Source organism: Siniperca chuatsi, linkage group LG19 (genome assembly GCF_020085105.1).
Source record: "Siniperca chuatsi isolate FFG_IHB_CAS linkage group LG19, ASM2008510v1, whole genome shotgun sequence".
In the NCBI taxonomy this organism is placed as follows: Eukaryota; Metazoa; Chordata; class Actinopteri; order Centrarchiformes; family Sinipercidae; genus Siniperca; species Siniperca chuatsi.
In genome coordinates this window covers 12928186-12948236 of record NC_058060.1, presented here as the reverse complement: position 1 = coordinate 12948236, position 20051 = coordinate 12928186, and the positions used below count along the sequence as shown (strand labels likewise).

General features: G+C 41.0%; 1 protein-coding gene across 8 annotated transcripts in view; it reads left to right on the top strand.

The window, feature by feature from the left end:
* Positions 1–19758, top strand: part of mllt10 (MLLT10 histone lysine methyltransferase DOT1L cofactor) — a 48257-nt gene extending 28499 nt beyond the window's left edge. For 3 of the 8 annotated variants that reach the window (XM_044175834.1, XM_044175837.1, XM_044175833.1), the window contains 10 exons: positions 2549–2709; positions 6436–6553; positions 10216–10294; positions 11476–11669; positions 12310–12459; positions 12654–12697; positions 12949–13241; positions 13507–13530; positions 14102–14192; positions 14458–16932. In XM_044175834.1, the coding sequence (XP_044031769.1) occupies positions 2549–2709; positions 6436–6553; positions 10216–10294; positions 11476–11669; positions 12310–12459; positions 12654–12697; positions 12949–13241; positions 13507–13530; positions 14102–14192; positions 14458–14742 (1439 nt within the window). In that variant the 3' untranslated portion in view covers positions 14743–16932. Of the gene's footprint in view, positions 1–2548; positions 2710–6435; positions 6554–10215; positions 10295–11475; positions 11670–12309; positions 12460–12653; positions 12698–12948; positions 13242–13506; positions 13531–14101; positions 14193–14457; positions 16933–18745 lie in introns of those variants that run through there. The other 5 variants (XM_044175838.1, XM_044175839.1, XM_044175835.1 and 2 more) reach the window with 5 other exon arrangements.
* The last annotated feature ends 293 nt before the right edge of the window (positions 19759–20051 follow it).

The window sequence follows — 20051 nt, the reverse complement described above, 5'->3', positions numbered from 1 at the left end:
AAAACAAAAAAAGAAACAAGCTACATACAGGGCCCCAGCATTCAGCATCACCCTGCTACTTAGATGGAAATTTCCTTCTAAAACAGAATTTGGAGCAAGTTGTTAGTCAAAACACCGATTCAGCTGTTAAATAACAGAGTATGATGCCATCCACTTGGTTTTTAGATTGGCCTTAACCCTCCCTAAATAGACAACATAGATTTCCTATGGAGATAATACCAGCTTGAACTAATCAAGGTGGATATTTTTGAAGCTTACAGATGTACTGAGCAGGAAGGGAAAAGGAACAGGAAGATCGTGCGATGGAGTTAGCTGTGCTTCAGGGTCTTAACGTTATTGATCACACCAATAGGTATAAGTTTTCCAAGATCAGGCTTGTGTGTGTGTGTGTGTGTGTGTGTGTGTGTGTGTGTGTGGACATATTTTTTGCTCTTTGTCTTCTTTTGCTATCGTACGACAAGTTTTAATTCGCATCAAAAGCAGTAATCGCATAATAATCAGTTTGTTTAAATAACAATGTTTTTATAATATTTAAATATGTTCTCACCAGAGTGGGCAGCAATTAATGAGAAAATAGCAGTTCTTTAGCAACTATGAAAAACAGCCTTGTTGTTAACATGACTATATACATTTTTTAGTGTATTTAATTTGTTTTAATTTAAAAAAAAAAAAAAAGTTTATTAATGCAGGGATTGCAGATTTTTTTTGGTGGAGCATGTAATCCTGCTTTTCAGTTAAAACCTGAGAATCAACCTGAGCAAGAAGGTTTTCACCTAAAAGTGACCTATTTAAAATGAGGGATATAAATATAGTACAGTTAAATCCTAAATTAAACCAATTAACCAATTTACATATTTGTTTATAACTGGCATTAACATTTTTCCTTTCTGTTCCTGCTTGCTTAAAAAAATGTACTTAAAGTTTTGTTTGGTTGTCAAATTCAGGAAAATAAATTAAAATATGAAATACATTTTTTTAAGTCAAACATTCCTTGTGGAGCATTAAAAATACAGCATATGGCATTCAATTTTTGGACATTTTAAATCACCTCTGTATTCTTGTATCATAAAGTCAATACGAATTTAAATGAATCTGTATTTTTCTCCTGTTGCTGGCACTGTTTTTGACACCATCCCTTTGTGTGTAACTCATTTCATCAATGGCATGAGCTAAACTCTGATAAACTGTTGGTTTGGCCTCTCATCCAGCTGCTAAAAATCTTGCAGGAGCTTGTGCCCCCTGAGTCACAGCAGCCCTGCTTTGGGTATCAATTTTTCTGGTGCATATTACAAAGCATTATAAATAGTATGTAGGCCCATGTAGTGTTTGAATCTCTCTCTCTCGCTCTCCCTCTCTCTTCCTCCACCCCTCCCCTCCTGGCACAAAGATCTCTTGTTCCCCCAGTGAATGTGTGCTGCCCTGAGCCATTCAGGCTTTTGTGGGGCTGAGGGGCCCTCCACCCCCCTTCTCTACTGGGGTCAAAGGGGGGCAGGGGCAGGGCTTATCCCTGGTTAGTGGGTGAGCACAGGGGTGTGTAAGGGGAGGGAGAGCGAGAGAGAGAATTGTGCAATATGTTTGCGTACGTGATTTATAACTGGTGTATATGTTGCAATATAAACATGATTTTTAATAAGCTGAATAAAATTGTGTGTTTTGTCTGAATTAGTACAAAGAATACATACGGAGGGAGAAAACGTGTTCCTCTCTCTTCCGTCCCAATTTGTAAAAGCTTAATGTGAATGATCTGTGTCGTCAGATTTTTGCCACTTTGTGTCACCAGCTGTGTGTGTGTGTGTGTGTGTGTGTGTGTTTCTGTATGTTTGAACTTGAGTTTATTATTATTGATAGAGTTTTTATGATCCTAAAGAAACCAAATTATCTGACCGCCTACCCAGGCAGGCCTGCGTAGTTAATCATGCATTACATTTGTTGATTTTATTAATCATGCATTAAATTGGTTAAAGTCAACAGATCTGCACCGTGTTTAAAGCTTAATTTTAGATGCTCCATTATCTCTGTAAATGATTCATACTCTAATATAGCAATTTGTCTATTTCTGTATCTCAAGTTATTAGCATTTTTGTTACTTCATTGCCAAAAGTCCTAAGAAACACAGAGATAATGGAGAAAATAGATATTTTACTGCTGTGGTTGCAAAAGTTTTAAATGACAAGTTGTCATTCAAACTAGAATGTGTTAAATTCAGCTTGTATAGGACAAGGATATTGCATGAAGCAACAACAAATGCAAAGTAATGCATGTACCAAACCTTAAGACACAATGCAAGAATCCTTAGGAAATGAGACACATTTTAGAGCTGCTCTGTTATCAATGACAAAAGACAAAAGCAAAGGTGTTACTAATAAATGGAATTCAGCCATAATTAATTTCATTATTACACCTGTGCTTTTCATACTGTAATAATTATAGTCACTGTAGTATCAACTGTAAAACAAGATTCCTCTAAAATCCTCTAAAAGTGTTATTTAAATGTAATATTAGAAGAAGATAACACCGTTGATTTCTGTTATCTCTGATTTCTCCACAGGTGTTTTCTGTGGTGTGGATGGGTCATCGTCGGGGACAGGAGCTGTCACCGTGGGCGGAGCCAGCTCTGAGTTGTCACAGCAACAGCAGCCCACACCTTCGCTAGCCCCTCCCTCTCCATTCACTGCCACTGCACCGCTAACCAGCACAGCCTCCACACATGTGAGTCCAAACACACAACCTGTGCTAAAAACTCTCACTACCCCTCCTCACTGTCACATACATGAAAATACATGCTCAATAAACACACTCCATCTCTCTTTCTTTGACAAACACACAGACACACCCACCCTCTCTCTTCATTCAGCACCCTCTGCGACTGTCAATTCACCCACATCTCTCGCATCTTTGAGCTGACGTGCAGATAAACTGTGGGAACACAAATAAAGCAAAGCACACTAATTAAACATCTTCCGCACCAAATCTCTCTGCACTATTATTAATCCCCTGCATGTTAATTATGTGTGAAATGTGTGTGTCCTGACCTTGCGGGGATTGTGTTTTCTCAGCGAGTTATTATATAGCTGGTTTTAAATTGTGCACCTGTAGAGGGTCTTTCTGGTTTAGTCGGAGCACAAAAATAAGCCTTTTTATTTTATTTTTTGTCTCTTAACATTTCATTGAAACATCTGTGATTCTCCAGCGTAATTCAATAACTATTGACCTTTAGTGTGCATGGTTTGTATTATTAATATTAAGTGATGCATCTTTATTACCGTAAATGTACAGGAATTTGTAGGGATGTAATCAGAAAGATAACACTCAGGGAAATCCTTAAAAGTAGAAACACGCCTGGGCAAAGCTGGGAAAAGCGGTAATTCACTATGCACTAGGTCAGAAAGTGGATCCAGAGTCCAGGCTGCATATTTCAGGAAAAACCTTCCTATTTTGGATTTATTTGAAATGTTTGGGAATTTTTTATGGACATAAGATAATTTTACCCTATTTATACCATTTTAAACCTATTCCCATTTAAACCTTGGCTGTTGAAGAAACAGTAAGTTTATTCAGCTCAAAATGAATTAAGGTTATTTTCAGACCTAAGACTGCAATTTTTATGCTTTTCTTCAAAGTGTAATAGTTTTTGGTGTGTCCCATTGGCTTAAATACGCCTATATTCAAAGTGAGGGCGTTGACTCTAATTCGATCAGCTCAACCCCTTCCAGTAATCACTGTCCCCATCTCCCAAAAAGAAAAAGAAAAACTCCTTCAATCACTGACCCCAGTGTCTGTCCTTTCAAGACCTCCCCAAAGACCACGCTCTGTCTCTGTCCACCCAACTCCATTTTTCTCCCGTGTTCACTTACCACCTCATTTTCTCACTCACACACACACTTTCTCTCACCCTCGACCTTCCTTCTCTCTGTCCCCATCCATTTCTCTTTTTCTCCCTCCGTTGTCCTGTGATGTAATGACATCTGACAAGCACCACAGTAGGGACGGAGGGATAGATGGAGGGAGGGAGGGATCGGGCCAATGTGTGTGTGTGTGTCTGTGTAGGGGGGTTTGCACTCATGCCTTCAATTCGTTGGCCTGGCCTTCATCTTGCCCCGCTCCTCTCTGTTCAGCACATATTATAGAGGACGGGAGGCCCAGGGAAGCACAGGATATCACGCCTGTTTGCAGCATGTATAGACGAGTTTGGGCTGTAGCTCTGTGTGTTTGTACGTGTGTAAGAAAAATAGACAGAAAGAGAGCAGCAGAAAGCCAGAGTGAGGAAGACTTTAATAGAGAGAGAATTTTTTTTTCTCCTTTGCTCCCGATTGTTAAAACGTGTGTGGTGGTTTGTAAAGTGTGATGCACAGCTCTGAGCATCTGGGACACTCACACACTCCCAATCAAGGCTGCAGAAATTATGCAACTATAGATCGACGCCAACAACAGGCTTCCCTCAGTGTGTGTGTGTGTGTGTGTGTGAGTGACAGAGACCATTTGCTATTTTCAGTCCACTAGCAGACTCCCGGCCTACTGTTATTGGCTATCAGCCCAGGACAGAGAAAGGGAGTGCGAGAGACACTTTGAATGAAAAATGAATGAAAATGAAAAATGAATGTTGATGGGAAAGGGGGCAGGATTATGGCACTGGGGGAAGGAAGGGGGAGGAGGAGGAAGGGGGGGAGTCTAGAACGAAATCTGAAGTCATTTCAGTGAGGGGGAAAATGGACGGAGGGTACAGGTTTCTTCGAATGTAACATTTAACTGTGGTGGGAGTTTCCAGGATGTTTTCCAGATTTTATTATTTTATACAAACCACTTCCATGAATTTGTAATAGCAGATTATGGCTTTCTAGGTTTCCCCCCATAGTGCACCCTAAATTTCAGCAAATGGATAAGAATGACTTTATAAGCAATAGATGGGACAGAAAGGCAGACAGAGCTTCACGGTTTTTTCTGTTTTAGTGCTGATCAGAAGTCTCTTCAGTGAAACTGCAGAAAGTGTAGGAACTATTTAAGTTTTAAACTTATCCATCCCATCAATTAATTATAAAATTGAGTTTCAACACCAAACAATAACTTTTTCTTCAGTAACTTTTAAAATAAATATCTCCTCATGCTTTTCAGCTTGATCAGAAATTACAGCGCTCCTGAAACATCCAAACAAATTATGGAAGAGCAACTTCCAGTGACTTAAATAAGTTTTCCGCTGTGTCACATGCTTTGGTCGTAGCTTTTTCTTGTACTCTTCAGCAACCAAAACAGTCAGCCATTTTGTTCTTTTAGATAAACCTGATTCCCCTACTGATGCTCCACCCTCGCCCTCCTCCCTCTAACCCCACCCCACCCTTCACTCCACGTTCCTTATTTGGGAAATGCCTTAATTGGATTAAACTCTATGCATCAGAAACACTTTGTCAGCATGTCAGCGTACTGTCAGGGTGTCGAGGCACTCTGAGCCCCATGTGTGTGTAACAGAATAATGAGCTGTGGATCCATAATATGTCTTTGTTTTTTTGTACATCAAAAAATAGTAAAGTGTTGTTAAATCCACATTCAGATATTTCTCCATTTAAATAAGCTTTACTGGCATGAAATAATATGTAGATGCTTTGTGACAAAGCAGAATCAATAGTAGAGACCAGAGAATTGAAATTCTCAAACTAGATTGCTCAGATTGATTCTCAGCTTTGGACTTAGGCTCATTAAACGTGTAATAACGTGCCAATCAGACCTCCAGAAATATGCCATACAAATAAACTTAACACTTATAGCCAATTGACAAAATACACACCAAAAAACACCCATGACTATGCAACATTTGTTTTAAATATCAGTTCACGAACTAAAATCCCAGTCATACATAGATGACATTGTTTTGCTACTGTTCAAGAATTTAAGTTTTTCTTTAAAAATGTTTAAAGAAATATATATTGCTAAAACCATAGACATAAAATCAACAGAAAAAAATCAATTAATCGTTCAGGTCATATATCAAGCAAAAATAGCAAAAATCTGCTGGTTTCAGCTTCTGAAATGTGAGAATTTTTACTGTTTGTATAATTGTAAATTAAATTAATTTGTGTTTTGCACTGTTGGGCTCTGGAAAATTGTAATGGCCATTTTTTTTGCTATTTTGTGATATTATTTACACTAAACTATTCATTAATAAATCAGGAAAATAACTGTCTGGTAAATATGTAATAATTCCTGTTGGTCATCCTGATACCATATAACTGCATTGTGGGGGGACTTTTGTTGCATGTCATACTCCTCTCTCTTCTTGTTTCCTGTCTGTTTCTTTAATATCAGCTATCCAATAAAGTCAGGGGACAAAATGCCAAAAAATCATCTCCGCAAACAGTGATTAAGTGATTTATATAAGATTTCAATCACAGTGAAACATGGCTTCTTGTGGCCTATTCTCGTCTGTTTCTGTACCTCTGTCTACAGGTGAGCGGTCTGCCAGGTTCTGTCTTCAACCTCGCTCCCTCCCACATGTTTGGGAACAGGCTGAATCCCAACTCGGCCATGGCAGCTCTCATCGCCCAGTCCGAGGCCTCACCAGCAGGTACGGCTACATACTTAATGTGGCAGTGTGCGCATGTAACAAAAGTATGCGCGTGTGTTAGAAAGAGAAAGAGAGGGATAGGTCACGCCCCCTCGGCCCCACAGAGAGGTCAAGGGTCAGCACTCGTGATATTTTCAAGCTCCTCCTACTCAGCTCCAGTTACCCCCCCCCCTGTCAGACACAAATAAATGCAGCACATCAGCTCACACACATAATTTACATGTAAAACATAGAAATCTCCTCTAAGCTGGTGTGAGAGGAAGAGGAGGGTTGTGTGAGGTAGTAGTGTGGTAGAGGAGCAGAGAGGGCCAGTAGTTGCCTTCAGGAGCTCCTGCAGTAGAAAAGAGGTGGTTTGTTGTCTGTCCAGTGCAGAAGAGCTGATGAAAGGAGTAAGACGTGGCTTTAGTAATCAGAGTAGCCACTTCCTGATAGAAGACATCTGGTTGAACAGAGAGGAAAGACGCAAGGGGAAAGAAGGGAGAGGAGCAGAAAGAGTTAAGAGCGAGGAGGAGGAAGGTAGGTAGTTCCTGCTGCCGGTCAGCAGTCATCAGAGCCAGATTCACCCTGACCTGCAGGTCAACTCACTAATCAGCCTGAATGACAGGAGGCCACTGTGTGTGTGTGTGTGTGTGTGTGTGTGTGTGTGTGTGTGTGTGTGTGTGTGTGTGTGTGCAAGCAACAGATAGAGACTAGGCACTAGGTTCTGTATATAAACACAAGCAAGCTTTGTGTAATTCCTGAAAAAACAGTTTGGTGGCATTGGAAACAAATTGTCACATCATAGTGGCAACTTTTTCACTTAATCAGAAAAATATTAGATTTTATATCAAATAAATAGTAGATTTAATTTACTAAGTAGAATTTTAGATGTGTATGAGCATTAACATGGAAAAAATAAGTATACTAATCAATTATTTGATATTAGATTTTATATTTATAAACAACTTTTCAAGCACAAATGTTCCACGCTTGCTGATTCCAGCTTCTCAAATGTGAGGATTGTCTGCTGATCTCTGTTCTATCATTGTATATTAATTTTTTTTTAATATCTTTAATATCAATATCATCATCAGTTAATCTGACAATTACTTTCTGTATCAATAGATTAACCTTTTTTTCCCCTTGTCATAAAATAGTGAAATTTGCCTAATATGATTTCTCAGATCCCAAGGTGACTTCTTCAAATGTCTTGTTTTATCCAGCAGTCCAAATATATTCAGTTTGTAGTGATTGTAAAACAGGAAAAATCAGCAAATCCTCACATGTAAGAAGTTAAAACCAAGCATTTGTGATTAAAAATGGACTGAAATAATTGATCATTTATCAAAATAATCATCTAATAATCAATTTATTTTCAGTCAATTGATTTATGAGTCAGTCATTTAATCTCTAATCGGTAATGAAACTTATTGTTGTGCAGCCCTTCTGAACATTTGCTTTGTGATGTCTCCTTACCATAAAGTTATGCACACAGTCGTGTACAGCACGTGTGTACAGCTACACAAGCATGAAGCTCTGTTTGTGAACTAGTAAGGGTCATGTGAGCACAAACGTGCAAGGTGTATGCGTGTTTGTATGCATGTAGCCTGTTTACTTTGGCAGCCGTTTCTCTTTGCTTTTGAGTGTCTGGAGGGAGGTGCCTGGAGGAAAAGGGTTACGAGAGAAAAAAGACTTGAAAATGAAGGCGAACGAAGGACTGGAGTGGTGACCTGGTGAGGGTAAAAGCTGGGATTGACTATCTTAAGTAGAGGGGAGTTTGTAAATGCAAAAGTGTGCGTTTGCATGTGTGACTCATTACTCTTACTGAGGAAAATGAAAAGAAGCGCCTGGCCAGGAGCCCAGAGGGAGGAGGTAGAGGGAGACTCTCACAGAAGGTAGGGGAGAGAGAGACATGCACATGCAGTTTGAATGAAGGCTCTTCTGTGAAAGAGATACAAAGGGAGGCAAATTTTGTAGGTTGCAGAGCCACAAGTATTACAGTATGTCCAAACTATGCCAGCTAGAGTGGATAAATCTGAAAACAAAGGCAATGAGTTTTAGTGTGGACGAGGACAACAGAGCTTTTGGGAAATGATGTACTGTAAGCCTGGTCAGAGGCTGAGTGGCAGTAAAGTTGCATGCATGGCTGAAACCGGTACAAGACAATGTGTACAAGGCTTGGTGTATTTTATGCAAAAAGTTTTTCAAACTCAGCACAATGGGAATCAAGGCAGTGGAATCCCACATGCAGAGTGAGAAACACAAAATCAACAAGAAAACCCGCCAACAAACGGCAGGTATTTCCCAATTCTGTTCTACCCTAGTCTCTGATACCAGCGCCAGGGTCAGCAGCAACAGATCTCCAAACAACATTCGGAGACTTTAACGTATCAGAATCAGATATACTTTATTGATCCCCAAGGGGAAACTCTTTTGCTACAGCAGCTCACTATCACGTGAGTGCACACAGGAATAGAAGTACTAAGCAAAAAATATATATATTACACTATAATACAGGTCAGAAAATAAATTAAGTACCAAGTGGGTATCGGTATAAAATAAAATAAGTGTGAAGTACAAGTGGGTTTACCGGTTGTTGATGATAATAATATGGTATAAAGTAATAGTGCATGAACTGCCAAGTTAAGTGTAGCTTATTTATAAAGAGACGGAGGATATTGCACAGCAGTAATAGAGGTATGCCTACACAGTAAGCAGAGGTACTGTGGTGTCTGAACACAGGACAAAACACCAATCACACAAGTCAAATTAGGAAGTAGGAGACCTATTCAACACAATGTTATTTATTTTTTCTTCAAGTTTGGTTATTGTAAAATTGGTCTTAAATTTAATTCCGAGTGGCATTAAAAAAAGTCTCAAATCTAACTTGCCTTAAGCTGTAGGAACACTGTCAGTTAGACCTCAGTGTTATAGAACTCCAATAAAATAAATCCCAATAGACACATCTGAGAATTTGGGAGCGGTAGTGCTGTGTAAATGTGCCATCAACACCAAACACATATAGAGGATGTAAAAATCCATTGTATTTAAGCATGTTTTACAGCTGGAGTCATCAGTTCAAAATCACGTTTATAAGAAATTCTCATAAAATAAGTAAAAGTCATGAAGTATCAAGCTTATAAAACAATGTGAAGTATGATGATTGAGCTGTTGAAGGGGGCCCGGATTCTCTGTATTTATATTTATTTTGTCTGTACAAGAACTACTGTTCGCATGGTTAACAGGTAATATATTTATAATAATTTATAAGCCACAATCAAATGACTATGTTCCGCTCGTTCTGTTATTTGACAGCAGAAACAGGTAAAAAATGTAAATGAGAGCAATTAAATCGCAAGTTTGGCCATATTAAAACACAGTAGAGGTGATCCCAGAGAGCAGCAGGGCACAAAACAGAGGTTTAATCAGTGTAGACTCAGCAGAATATCCAGGCTGTTGGTCTCACTCCTTACCAGATGTTGGCTGTGATGCACAGTTTTGTTGTTTACCCACCAAAATAGAAAGAATAAGAGATTTAGCTGTTTTCCTATTGTTTGTGTTTGTCTTCACAAAAATGACCTGAAAATGTTTGTGTGCATGCACATCGTGTTTTCAACTTTAGCCAGCTTAGTGCGGGCTTGGTCTTAGATGTGCAATTGATTTTTTTGTGTGTGTGTGTGTAGATCAGGAGGTGGGAGACGGCAGCAGCGGCGTCGGAGCTCAGGGCTTCTCCATAAGAGCCTCTCCCAAGACCACCCCGCGGTGAGCACACACACTCTCACACACACACACACACACACACACACACACACACAGATGTCACCCCCACCACCCCCACCCATCCCTCCCCATTTACATTCCTCACTGCCCCCTCACCCATCCCCTCTCAGCTTTTCCCTCCGCTGGCCCCTCGGTTCCTCTCTCTTCCTCTCACTCCTCACACACACACATGCACACTCCCTTTCGCTCTTACCCCTACAGGCAATTCTCGCTCTCTCAGCCAACGATAACTTGTGTTTTTGAAGGTGGTAACCATCCTTCAACTCCAGTTAGATTTTTTTTTTTTTTTTTTTTTCTTGGTTTAATCACACATGGAAGGACAGTCTGATGTTTTTCCGCATCTCCATTTGGGAATATTTGCATGGATCTTTCAGGATGGGAATATTGATGATACATATCCATTTTTGTTTGTTTCCACTTCTTTGTGGGATGGATGATTTCACTTGTTGAGGTTGGTTACAATTTACATTATTTTAGTTATTTATTTTTTACACTGCGTCTGTATTATTTCATGACTCGCATTTAGGGGAATAATTTATGTCGGAAAGGGTGGCATTTAATTTGAAAAGAAAATATAATAATAGAAAATTATGGTGACACAAGTAACACATTTAACGTCATTTTAATTACCTTGAGGATTTTTTATTTAATTGAATATCTTAATGTAAATATAGTTAATACATTTTTTTTGCATCCAAAGTTAAATTTTTTAGATAATGCTGTGACATTGACACATTTATTCAAAAGTTTTTCACTTTTCGCCCACATTACGTACATCTCTTTCTGTCCTTTTTAACTTCTCCTGCTGTCCCTCATTTCCCCTCTTTCACACTCAACAGATTGTCTCAGCACACACACACACACACACACACACACCAAGATTTATCGCATCAAGACAGTCCACTTCCCTCTTTCTGTCTCTCTATTGCATGTCCTGTTTCTTCCTCTCTCTCCCTCTCTTTCTCTGTCTGTCTCACACACAGACAGAAAGCCTGGCCCCTTTTCATTAGAGGCCACTGTAACAACAAATTGATGTAGTTTTATAGCCAGCAGTGTCTATGTTTGTCTGACGTTTATGTTGGGTCGTTAATCTCCCCATTGACCTCTCTATCTCTTTTCTATCCATGCTCTCGCTCTCCCTCTTTCTCTCTCCCTTCATTCAGCTCTCCCATTGGTGGCCTGCAGATCCGCTATGACTCCTCGGGGTCGTTGCCGGGGCCGGGGCCAGGGTTGCTAGGGGCGGGGGGAGGCGGCGGGGAGGCGGTGCCCCCGGTGGCCACCAGCATAGAGCAGCTCCTGGAGAGGCAGTGGAACGAAGGGCAGAGCTTCCTGCTGCAGCAGGGAGCGCAGGGAGACGGTGAGAGACACACACACTAAAACACACCTAAAGACGCACAAGACTGTGCTCGCGCACACACAGGGCTGGGTGTGTGAGCGCTAACTTTTTTTTAAATGCAACAAAAGAAACAAGTTCTCAGAAAATCCTGAGCCAAAAGTTAGATTTTTTTTTTTTTGTAGTTCCTGTTTTCTAATATTTCGTAATGTCAGGCATTGAATGATTGTCTCTGTCAGTGTTCTGTAGCTGATCTTGACCTCTGACCTCCCTGAGTATATCTGTCTAATCAGTCACTGAGTTGCATGGTTTTGCCTTAAGGAAGGAGTGGCCTTTCAGAAAGTCAGAGCATCGTTGTTTTTGCTTGTGAAAAGATCACTCCAATGCAGCTTCATCCCAAAAGTACAAAACATTGCATCTATAATGAAGGTAAAACCATTTTACGTTGGAAAAGCTTGCGTTGACCTCACACAGCGACAGGTGAATTATTGTTATTGTTTGTCTCACACAGGACTGGACACCAGTAAATTTAAAACTCAGAGCGAAACAATTACAAAATATTTTTTTAGCAGGAAGCAGAAAGTGCTGCCACTCCACTACACTGATCAATCAATCAGATCGATCACTTTTCTCCCTCTCATTTCTCTCCCTCCCTCTCTTTCAGTGGTGGGAATGTTGAAGTCCCTTCACCAGCTGCAGGAGGAGAACAGGAAGCTGGAGGAGCAGATTAAAACTCTGACCATGAAGAAAGAGAGACTGCAGCTTCTCAGCGCTCAGCTATCAGTGCCTTTCACCCCCACCACAGCCTCCTCTGGTAGACACACACACACACTTTAAATTTATAGTTGGCAATATGTGTATTTGATAACTAAACGAGTATTGATTAACTGAAAAAAAATCAGAAGAATAATCAATGAATTTAATCGATGAAAATAATCATTAGTTGCAGCCCTAATGCATATCTACACAGACACAGAGAATCTAAATCTGCGATAATTTGTGTTGCAGATATGAAAGGAGCCACTGACTCATCTTTACCTGTGGCAGCTCAGGTAAGAACAAACACCCAGCACATGGTAGTCACTTTGAATCCTGTATCACCACAAAGTCAAGACGGTGCAGTAACATATCATTAATGTAATAACTGAATTAGCTACGGTTGAGTGAAACAAGCAGGTTTAGTTATATGAGTTAATGTCATGATTTTACACCTTATTACATGGTAAATTAGGTGAACCATCACATATCATCATATCATCAAATGTCATTAATGGTGTTTTTTCTCTCCCGCTGTCTCTCTCAGGACAGTGCATCATGTGGTGGCCACAGCAGTAGTGGCTCCACCTCTTCTCTCTCCACCCCTCCCTCCGTCTCTCAGAGCCCGCCCCAGACGCAGCTGAACGGAGTTGCTGCCGTGGGAACGACACCAGCCGGGGTGGCAGGGCTGATGGGCGCTCTGGGTGCGGGGAGCGCGCTGGGCATGGGGGGAATTGTCGGGGCGCTCAACGGGGTGATCCAGACGCCGACAGGCACCATCAGCCCTCACACACACACTACAGGAGCAGCTACGGGCGTCACATTACCTGTTAATAATAGGTACGTCTGACGGCTGCTTTTATCATTCTGACATCTCCTTTTCACATTAAGAAAACATTAGGAGTTAAGCAAAACTGAATGACAGGAGCGAGTACAAAGTTATGCTCAATAATGCTAAGTGGCATAGACGTTTTTCAGTACTGAAAACACCAGAATCAGGGAACATACATGTTGGCAACCTCATCTCTTCCCAAGATGTTTGAATGTGAACTTTTATTGCGTACTTTCCGTTTTTGTTTCCTTTTGCTTGCGTGTTGGATTCTAGCAGCTCAACAACTAGCAAGAACAGGTGAGACAGAAGTCAGTTCAGCGCAACAACAACCTGCAGCTCTGTTTCCTTCTCGTCTCTAAAGTCTATCAAAAGACACTTTGTTAAGATGTTGTAGTACTATATGTTCTGTGTTTGTGGTTATGTGAATTCATATTCCCTTTTAGCAATATCACATTTTCTTGCTTTTTGGCAAGTGAAGTAAATCAGATCAGAATCAGAAATACGTTATTGATCCCCGAGGGGAAACTCTTTGAAATTTCATTTTAACCTCAATCTTCTGAGTACCAACCTCAACCTTTACCATTGCACCACCAGCTCCTTCGCTGGACAATTAAGATTAATTCAGTTTTTTCTTAATAATATTTGAATAGCAATACTTCTGAAATATTTGTTCTTCAGACCCATTGCATGAGTTGTTAATGTTTGTTTCATTTATGTTGCATTTTGCTGCAGTCAGCAGTTTCCGGTGGTGTCCTCGGTGTAAACCTCTAATGTTTTGAAATTGTGTAATAAAATGTCTCGTGCTAAGAGCTGATAGCTCTGACAGAGTGTTGTGTTAGTCTGACTGAGTTGTGTTTTGTCTCGTCAGCGCTGCGCGGCTCGGCCTGCTGTCTGAGCAGCACAGACTCCTCCTGCAGCAGCATCAGCTCCAGCAGCTGCTGTCCTCGCAACCTTCAGCGGTATGACACACACACACTAGCAGGCTTGCAAATACTTACTGTCATCACCACTATCACACAGTTAAACACACACAATGACATTGAGCTACAATTTTCCTTTGGATAATGGCCTAAATCACTAAGCTTATTAACCCTTCTTCTTCCTCTCTTGTCTGAAACTTTCACTTTGTCCTAATTTCTTTCTCCTGCATTTTCGTCTTGCTCCCTCTTTATTTCCTCCTATCTCCCCTCTTTGCTTCCTTCCCTCCCTCCCTCTCTCCCCCAGGAGCAACAGCAGGTGTTGCTTTACCAACTGATGCAGCAGCAGCAGGACCTCCAGCAGCTGCAGTCCCTCTCCTCCTCTGCCCAGATTCCCTCCATCCCACTCTCCTCCGCTCAGCTGCCCATCAACAACCTGCTGCCCGGCGCCCAGAGCCAGGGCCAAGGCGCCATCACCGCCAACCCGTTCCTGGCGCTGCAGCACGCACACACTGACACACACACCTCGGGGGCACAGAAGCCGCGGCTAGCCGAGAAGGCCGTGGGCGTCGCAGGGCAGGAAAAGACATGACGGCAGATGCTCTTTAGTGTTTTGGTTGCTGTTTTTTTTTCTTTAAATAAATATGCAGAGTCTTCGGGAGATCAGCCTGTTGGTCAACTTTGTAGTTCAGTGATGAGAACATTGACAGCAGAGTAATCTGTGTTCCTGGTAGATTATTCTTTCCAGTTGTCTCTGCTAATACATTAGCACACGCTGTGGTGAGTGACAGCATTTCATTTGCAGTCACTTGAACTTGCCAGGTTTATTTCTGCAACTTTTTCAGGTTACAGTCCTAACACAGCATTTTGTGTTAATATATGTACTATTTATTTCCATCCAGTTCTAGATGTTTTACTTTGTAGCTTTAGTGCTGCTTCAGGTTCTTATTTTATCACTGTTGAGATAATGATTTTTCATTTGATATCACTGGTAGCAACTTAGCGTGTTAGTGTCGGTAAATAAGCGTGTGTGTCCGTTCTCTTCTCTCAACAGGTGAGTTGACTAACAGGTCAGCTTCCCAGAAACCTTTTCCTTTAACTAGTTTCTCTCAATATTTTCTTCTCTAATCTCATCATTCTGCTTCTTTTCGTCTTTCTCCTCTTCTTTCTCTTGTTGCTGTGTCATGTTTTTGCATTTCTCTCACTGCTTCCCCACTCTCCACACTCACATCCCTCTCGGTCTGGTCTCTGCTGTCTCACTCTCTCAGGGGCCTCATCTATCAGAGTTGTGTACTCAGCACACAAGCTAGCACACACACAGAACTACAAATATAGAAATAAAAATACATGATTATAAAAAAGAAACTACAATTCCCTTCTACAGGAGTTAACAGTAGCAGATGTATGTTTGACATCTGCCTTGCAGCGGTCCTGGGGGGGAATATTGGGTGAAAGGCTTGTGAAAATATCCCACATGTTCTCGCTGTTGCCTCTCTTCCCATGTCTCTTTCACTCCGTTTGTGTAGATCCATTAATGTCAGTGAGCCAAGCCTCGTACAGTCACCACACAAGCCTTGCTTTTGACGGTCTCTTCTCTGGGCCAGATTCAGGGGGCTCACTCAGGGAAGTGAAATGTAAAAATGGGGAGGGGGGGAACAGCAAGTTGAATGTTCAGAGGGATGCATTAATCCACACAGCACAGACTTACAAAAGAGAAAATATGCAGTTGGTTGTCAGCACGTGGAAGTCATTACATTTCATCTTCCTGATTGAGCCCCCCGCTACCACCTACCTCTCGAGCAGGACCAGCCTATCAGGACCTAAAAGGCCGACAGCAGCGGCCATTAAAAACCCACAACAGTCAGGACTGGCCATTCAGGGTCCAAACCCAAGTGCCTGAGGCCAAGGGAGGAAGGCGGGATTTATTTTCCTTTTACCTGTGTCCCTGTCACTCAGCCCAGTTCTTCACAACGCTACTCGTAATTAAGCTACGTTGCTAAGGCAACAGATACTTGGTAACGTCAGGCTGGACGTACCGCCTCTTTAATAAAACCAGGAATATTATTCTGCTGCATTCTCTAATATCAAAGCCAACTTTGTATTGTGCTTTTTATTTATTGGGAGTTTGTTTGTGTAATGGGCATAAGATGATATATTTTAAAAGCCTGCTGGTGTTACAATTTAACATCATTTTGTACTACTGTGTAAAGTTTTGTTTGTCTTTTGTTTTTTGTTTTCTCATACAGTCGAATCTTGCTGTACATCCTTTTAATGACTTCTTCTCTGTGTTGTGTTTAAAGGCTAGAAGCTACTTGATAGTTGGCTGATTGGGGAGGGGTGTCGCTGTATATAGCTCTTTGTAGGGGGGAGGAAGTGTGTCAGGGGCTCTTCAATGGCACAGTTTTTACCTCGTTAAGTGTACATAGACCTTTCTCATTGGCCGTTGGTGTACATAAGTGATTGTGATTGGCCGTGCTGGTGTGAAGGAAAGCCAATTAAGCCTCAGTTTGTGTGTGTGAATCTTTAGGACCAGACAAAAAGGTTGACAGTGACTGGACACACAAAGTATTAATTTATTTTTATATGTTCAGGGACATTGTGTTTCTTTTTTAAGTTTTGCACCATTTTCTTGATGAGAAGTCATTTTATACTTGGGGCACCGTGTTTTCATCTGTGCACATATTTGTTTGGATCAATTTTGTACAAGTTGAAAATATTTGGGGGGTTGACATTGTATTTCAAAACACCAAAATAAAGAAACACTATGGATAAAGTAACAGGAGCAATCGGTCTGTATCAAGGAGTTTGTTATAAATATATATTACAATGAATTTGTTCCATCAATTGTAGAGGTTCTTTGGCAGTTTCAAACTGATTTATTTGCGCAATACTGAGCCATTTATACCTGAATTAATACTGAGTATGCTGACACACAAAGGGAGTTACACTCTTACTTTTTTAGAAAAATATAATCCAAATTCTATTTTCAAAATGTATGTTTTTATTGCTGACAGAAAGTCTGTGTGGATTTGAATAGTTATAGCAGTAACAATGCCTTCAGTATATTAATCTAAATAGCTAATTTTCATCTGGCCAGATGTTAAAAAGGCACCCTAAAAAATTAAATGCAATAACATATCTTTTAAAATCCATGTAGGCTCTACAACATATTAGTTATGCACAAAATAGTACAGTACACATCTACCAATATATAATACCTCATTATAATACATGGTAGAACTACAATCTATACCAAATAAATAAGTAGCCTAAAAATACATAAAATAAAAATATAAAGCGTGACTCATGAGGTGACTGCAGACAAGATGAGGGTGAAACTGGGAAATATTCAACCGTGTGAAAGAAATCATCACTTAAATGTTTTTTCACTCTTGAAAATGAAATTTGAAAATCTGTTTTTTATTATTAATTGACAACATCGAATGACATGATATGGGGAAAGAGTGAAATGGCTTACCTGGTTTATGTTATATGGTATTAATTACACTGAAAATTATGGAGGAAATGGCAGCAGCAAGATGTGATTATTCAGTAACAAGGGGGAGGAAAATGAATAATCATCGAGCTAAGAAGTGCCAATAGAAGCTGAACATCTTTAAATTTAAACAATGTGCTTCAAGGCTCCTGTCCTAACAAATATGCACACACCCCCCAAAGCTGATGACTTCCAGCTGCCAAGAAACGCAGTGTGTGTGTGTGTGTGTGTGTGTGTGTGTGTGTGTGTGTGTTTAGAGGTGGGGGCACCATTCTGCTGCATCTGCTTCTGCCCTGGTAATTAAAAGCTCACTTTCCTCTTTCCTCCTGCACCCCTGCTCCCCCCAAAATACACCCCCTCACCCCCCTCAGGAGTTTTCAGTTTCCCCCTCCCTGTGCACACACACACACACACACACACACACATGCGCAACCTAACCTAACCTGCATTCAACAACACAACCCCCTTTTCTCTTCTCTTCTCAAGCACTTGCTCACTCACCCCTCCCACTACCAAACCCCCTCCACCCCCACCCCACCCCGCTCACTATCAGCCCTGTCAATCAAAGCCAGGCTGTTTAAACAGCATACACACCCCCCACCCACCCAGGACCATCTCTTTTATAAGCCTCCACCATCAGAGCTGCCTCCCCTCCACTCCCCGTAATAGCAGCACCACCCTGACACACACACACACACACACACACAGGGCAGAGCTGCTGTGTCCATCATCGATCACACTCCCCCAGAAACCCTCCCTGGGGGTGGGAGGGCTTACCAGCTGATGGAGGACCCCTGTGTGCTGCCTGACCAGGTGCCTGATCACAAAGTCAAAACACTACTAAGCCCTAGAAGACAGGAGATCCCTCTCTGTCTCTCTCTCTCACACACACACACACACAAAGCAGATAGCAGGCCAGCAGGAGGGTTAAGCCCTGGGTGATTAGACAAATGTTGGGGAGATATCTGTGGCTTCAGAGGCGAGCAGAGCAGCTGTCACCGAGGAATGCTACCTGCCTCCGACTGAGCAGGCTCCGTAAGTTCTAGTATTTATTCTCCTGCTTCAAAATGAAGCATTTTCATTGTTTTTCATTTTTCAGAGACAACAAAGCTGCAGAACAAAACTGCAATCAAGAAACCTTGGAGCAGAGTGAAACCGAAGACAGTAAAGCTTGATTTGATTCTGGATTTTATTTGTATTGTCCTGATTGCATCCATGAAAACCAAATGACAGCTTGAAATGATTTGACTCTAGAAATTTTACAACTGCACAGTACACACACAAATAACTACATTCACAATTTAGGCAAATCAACCTAAGTTACGTGAGTAGTTTCTTATAAATTAAAATGCAAAGTTTTGCTGAAAGACAGAATGTGACTTGTAATTTTGTGTCATTTACATAGATCAAAAAGAATAGACTACTTAAATAAAAACACAAGGAGCAGAAAAATATGATTTTACCAAAATAAAATGTTGGAAATCAAGTTGCTGTAATAGGATAACACAAAACAAAAGAAAAGAGGGCATTTTGAAGACAAAATCTAGTTTTAAAGAGTTTTCTGTTCATTTGTTTTAAATGCATCAACCACTACTTCCACTATGACCCACAATTAAAGCCACACCTTTAAGTGTTTCTAACGATTCCACACAACTACACTGCCACGGTGCCTCCACTTCATCACTGGCCAATGACAAACATGTTATTTAGAAATTTGTTGATTTAGAATTTTTTGATAAATTAGGATAAAGGATTCAGTGCTCCTTTATGGATTGAGAAAATTCTCCTTCTTAAGTTAAATAACCCATATAAAACCCCACCCATCGGAAAAATGCATAGCCACAAAGCTGAAAGCAATGCTGTTTTACTGAGACCCAGAAAAGTTGGTGGTTAAAAGTTACATGCTTTTCACAGGACATTACATTTCTCATTCTCACAGCATTTGTTGCCATCATCTTTCCCATCCTGGATAAAGTCAGAGCAGCTTAGACTTCAGAAATGAAAGCACAACCATAAAACCAGTTAACCAAGTGCCATGAGTAATTCCTACACAGGTTTGGGCATATGTTTGGTAATTCAGTTAAATTATTTAATTAGACCTCAGCCTCAAAGAGAGAGAGCAAAGAGCAATAAAGCTGAGAGAGGCTTCAGCGTAATAAACCATTAGCAGGAGGAGGCAGCCGCTGGTGTGTACAGTAATGCTGTGTAAATCATCACAGAGTGGCTGCCATTAGGAGGCTTAATCCTAGCCAGAAACCGGCAGTCAGTTGCCAGGGGCCCTGATCCGGTGCCGAGTGGAACCAGATCCGGCAAACAGAGGTGTTTAGAGCCGGAGCAGGAGGAAGAGGAGGAAGGGTACGAGGAGAGTGTAGGGGGAGCAGCTGAGGAGATTCCCAGGGTGTGTG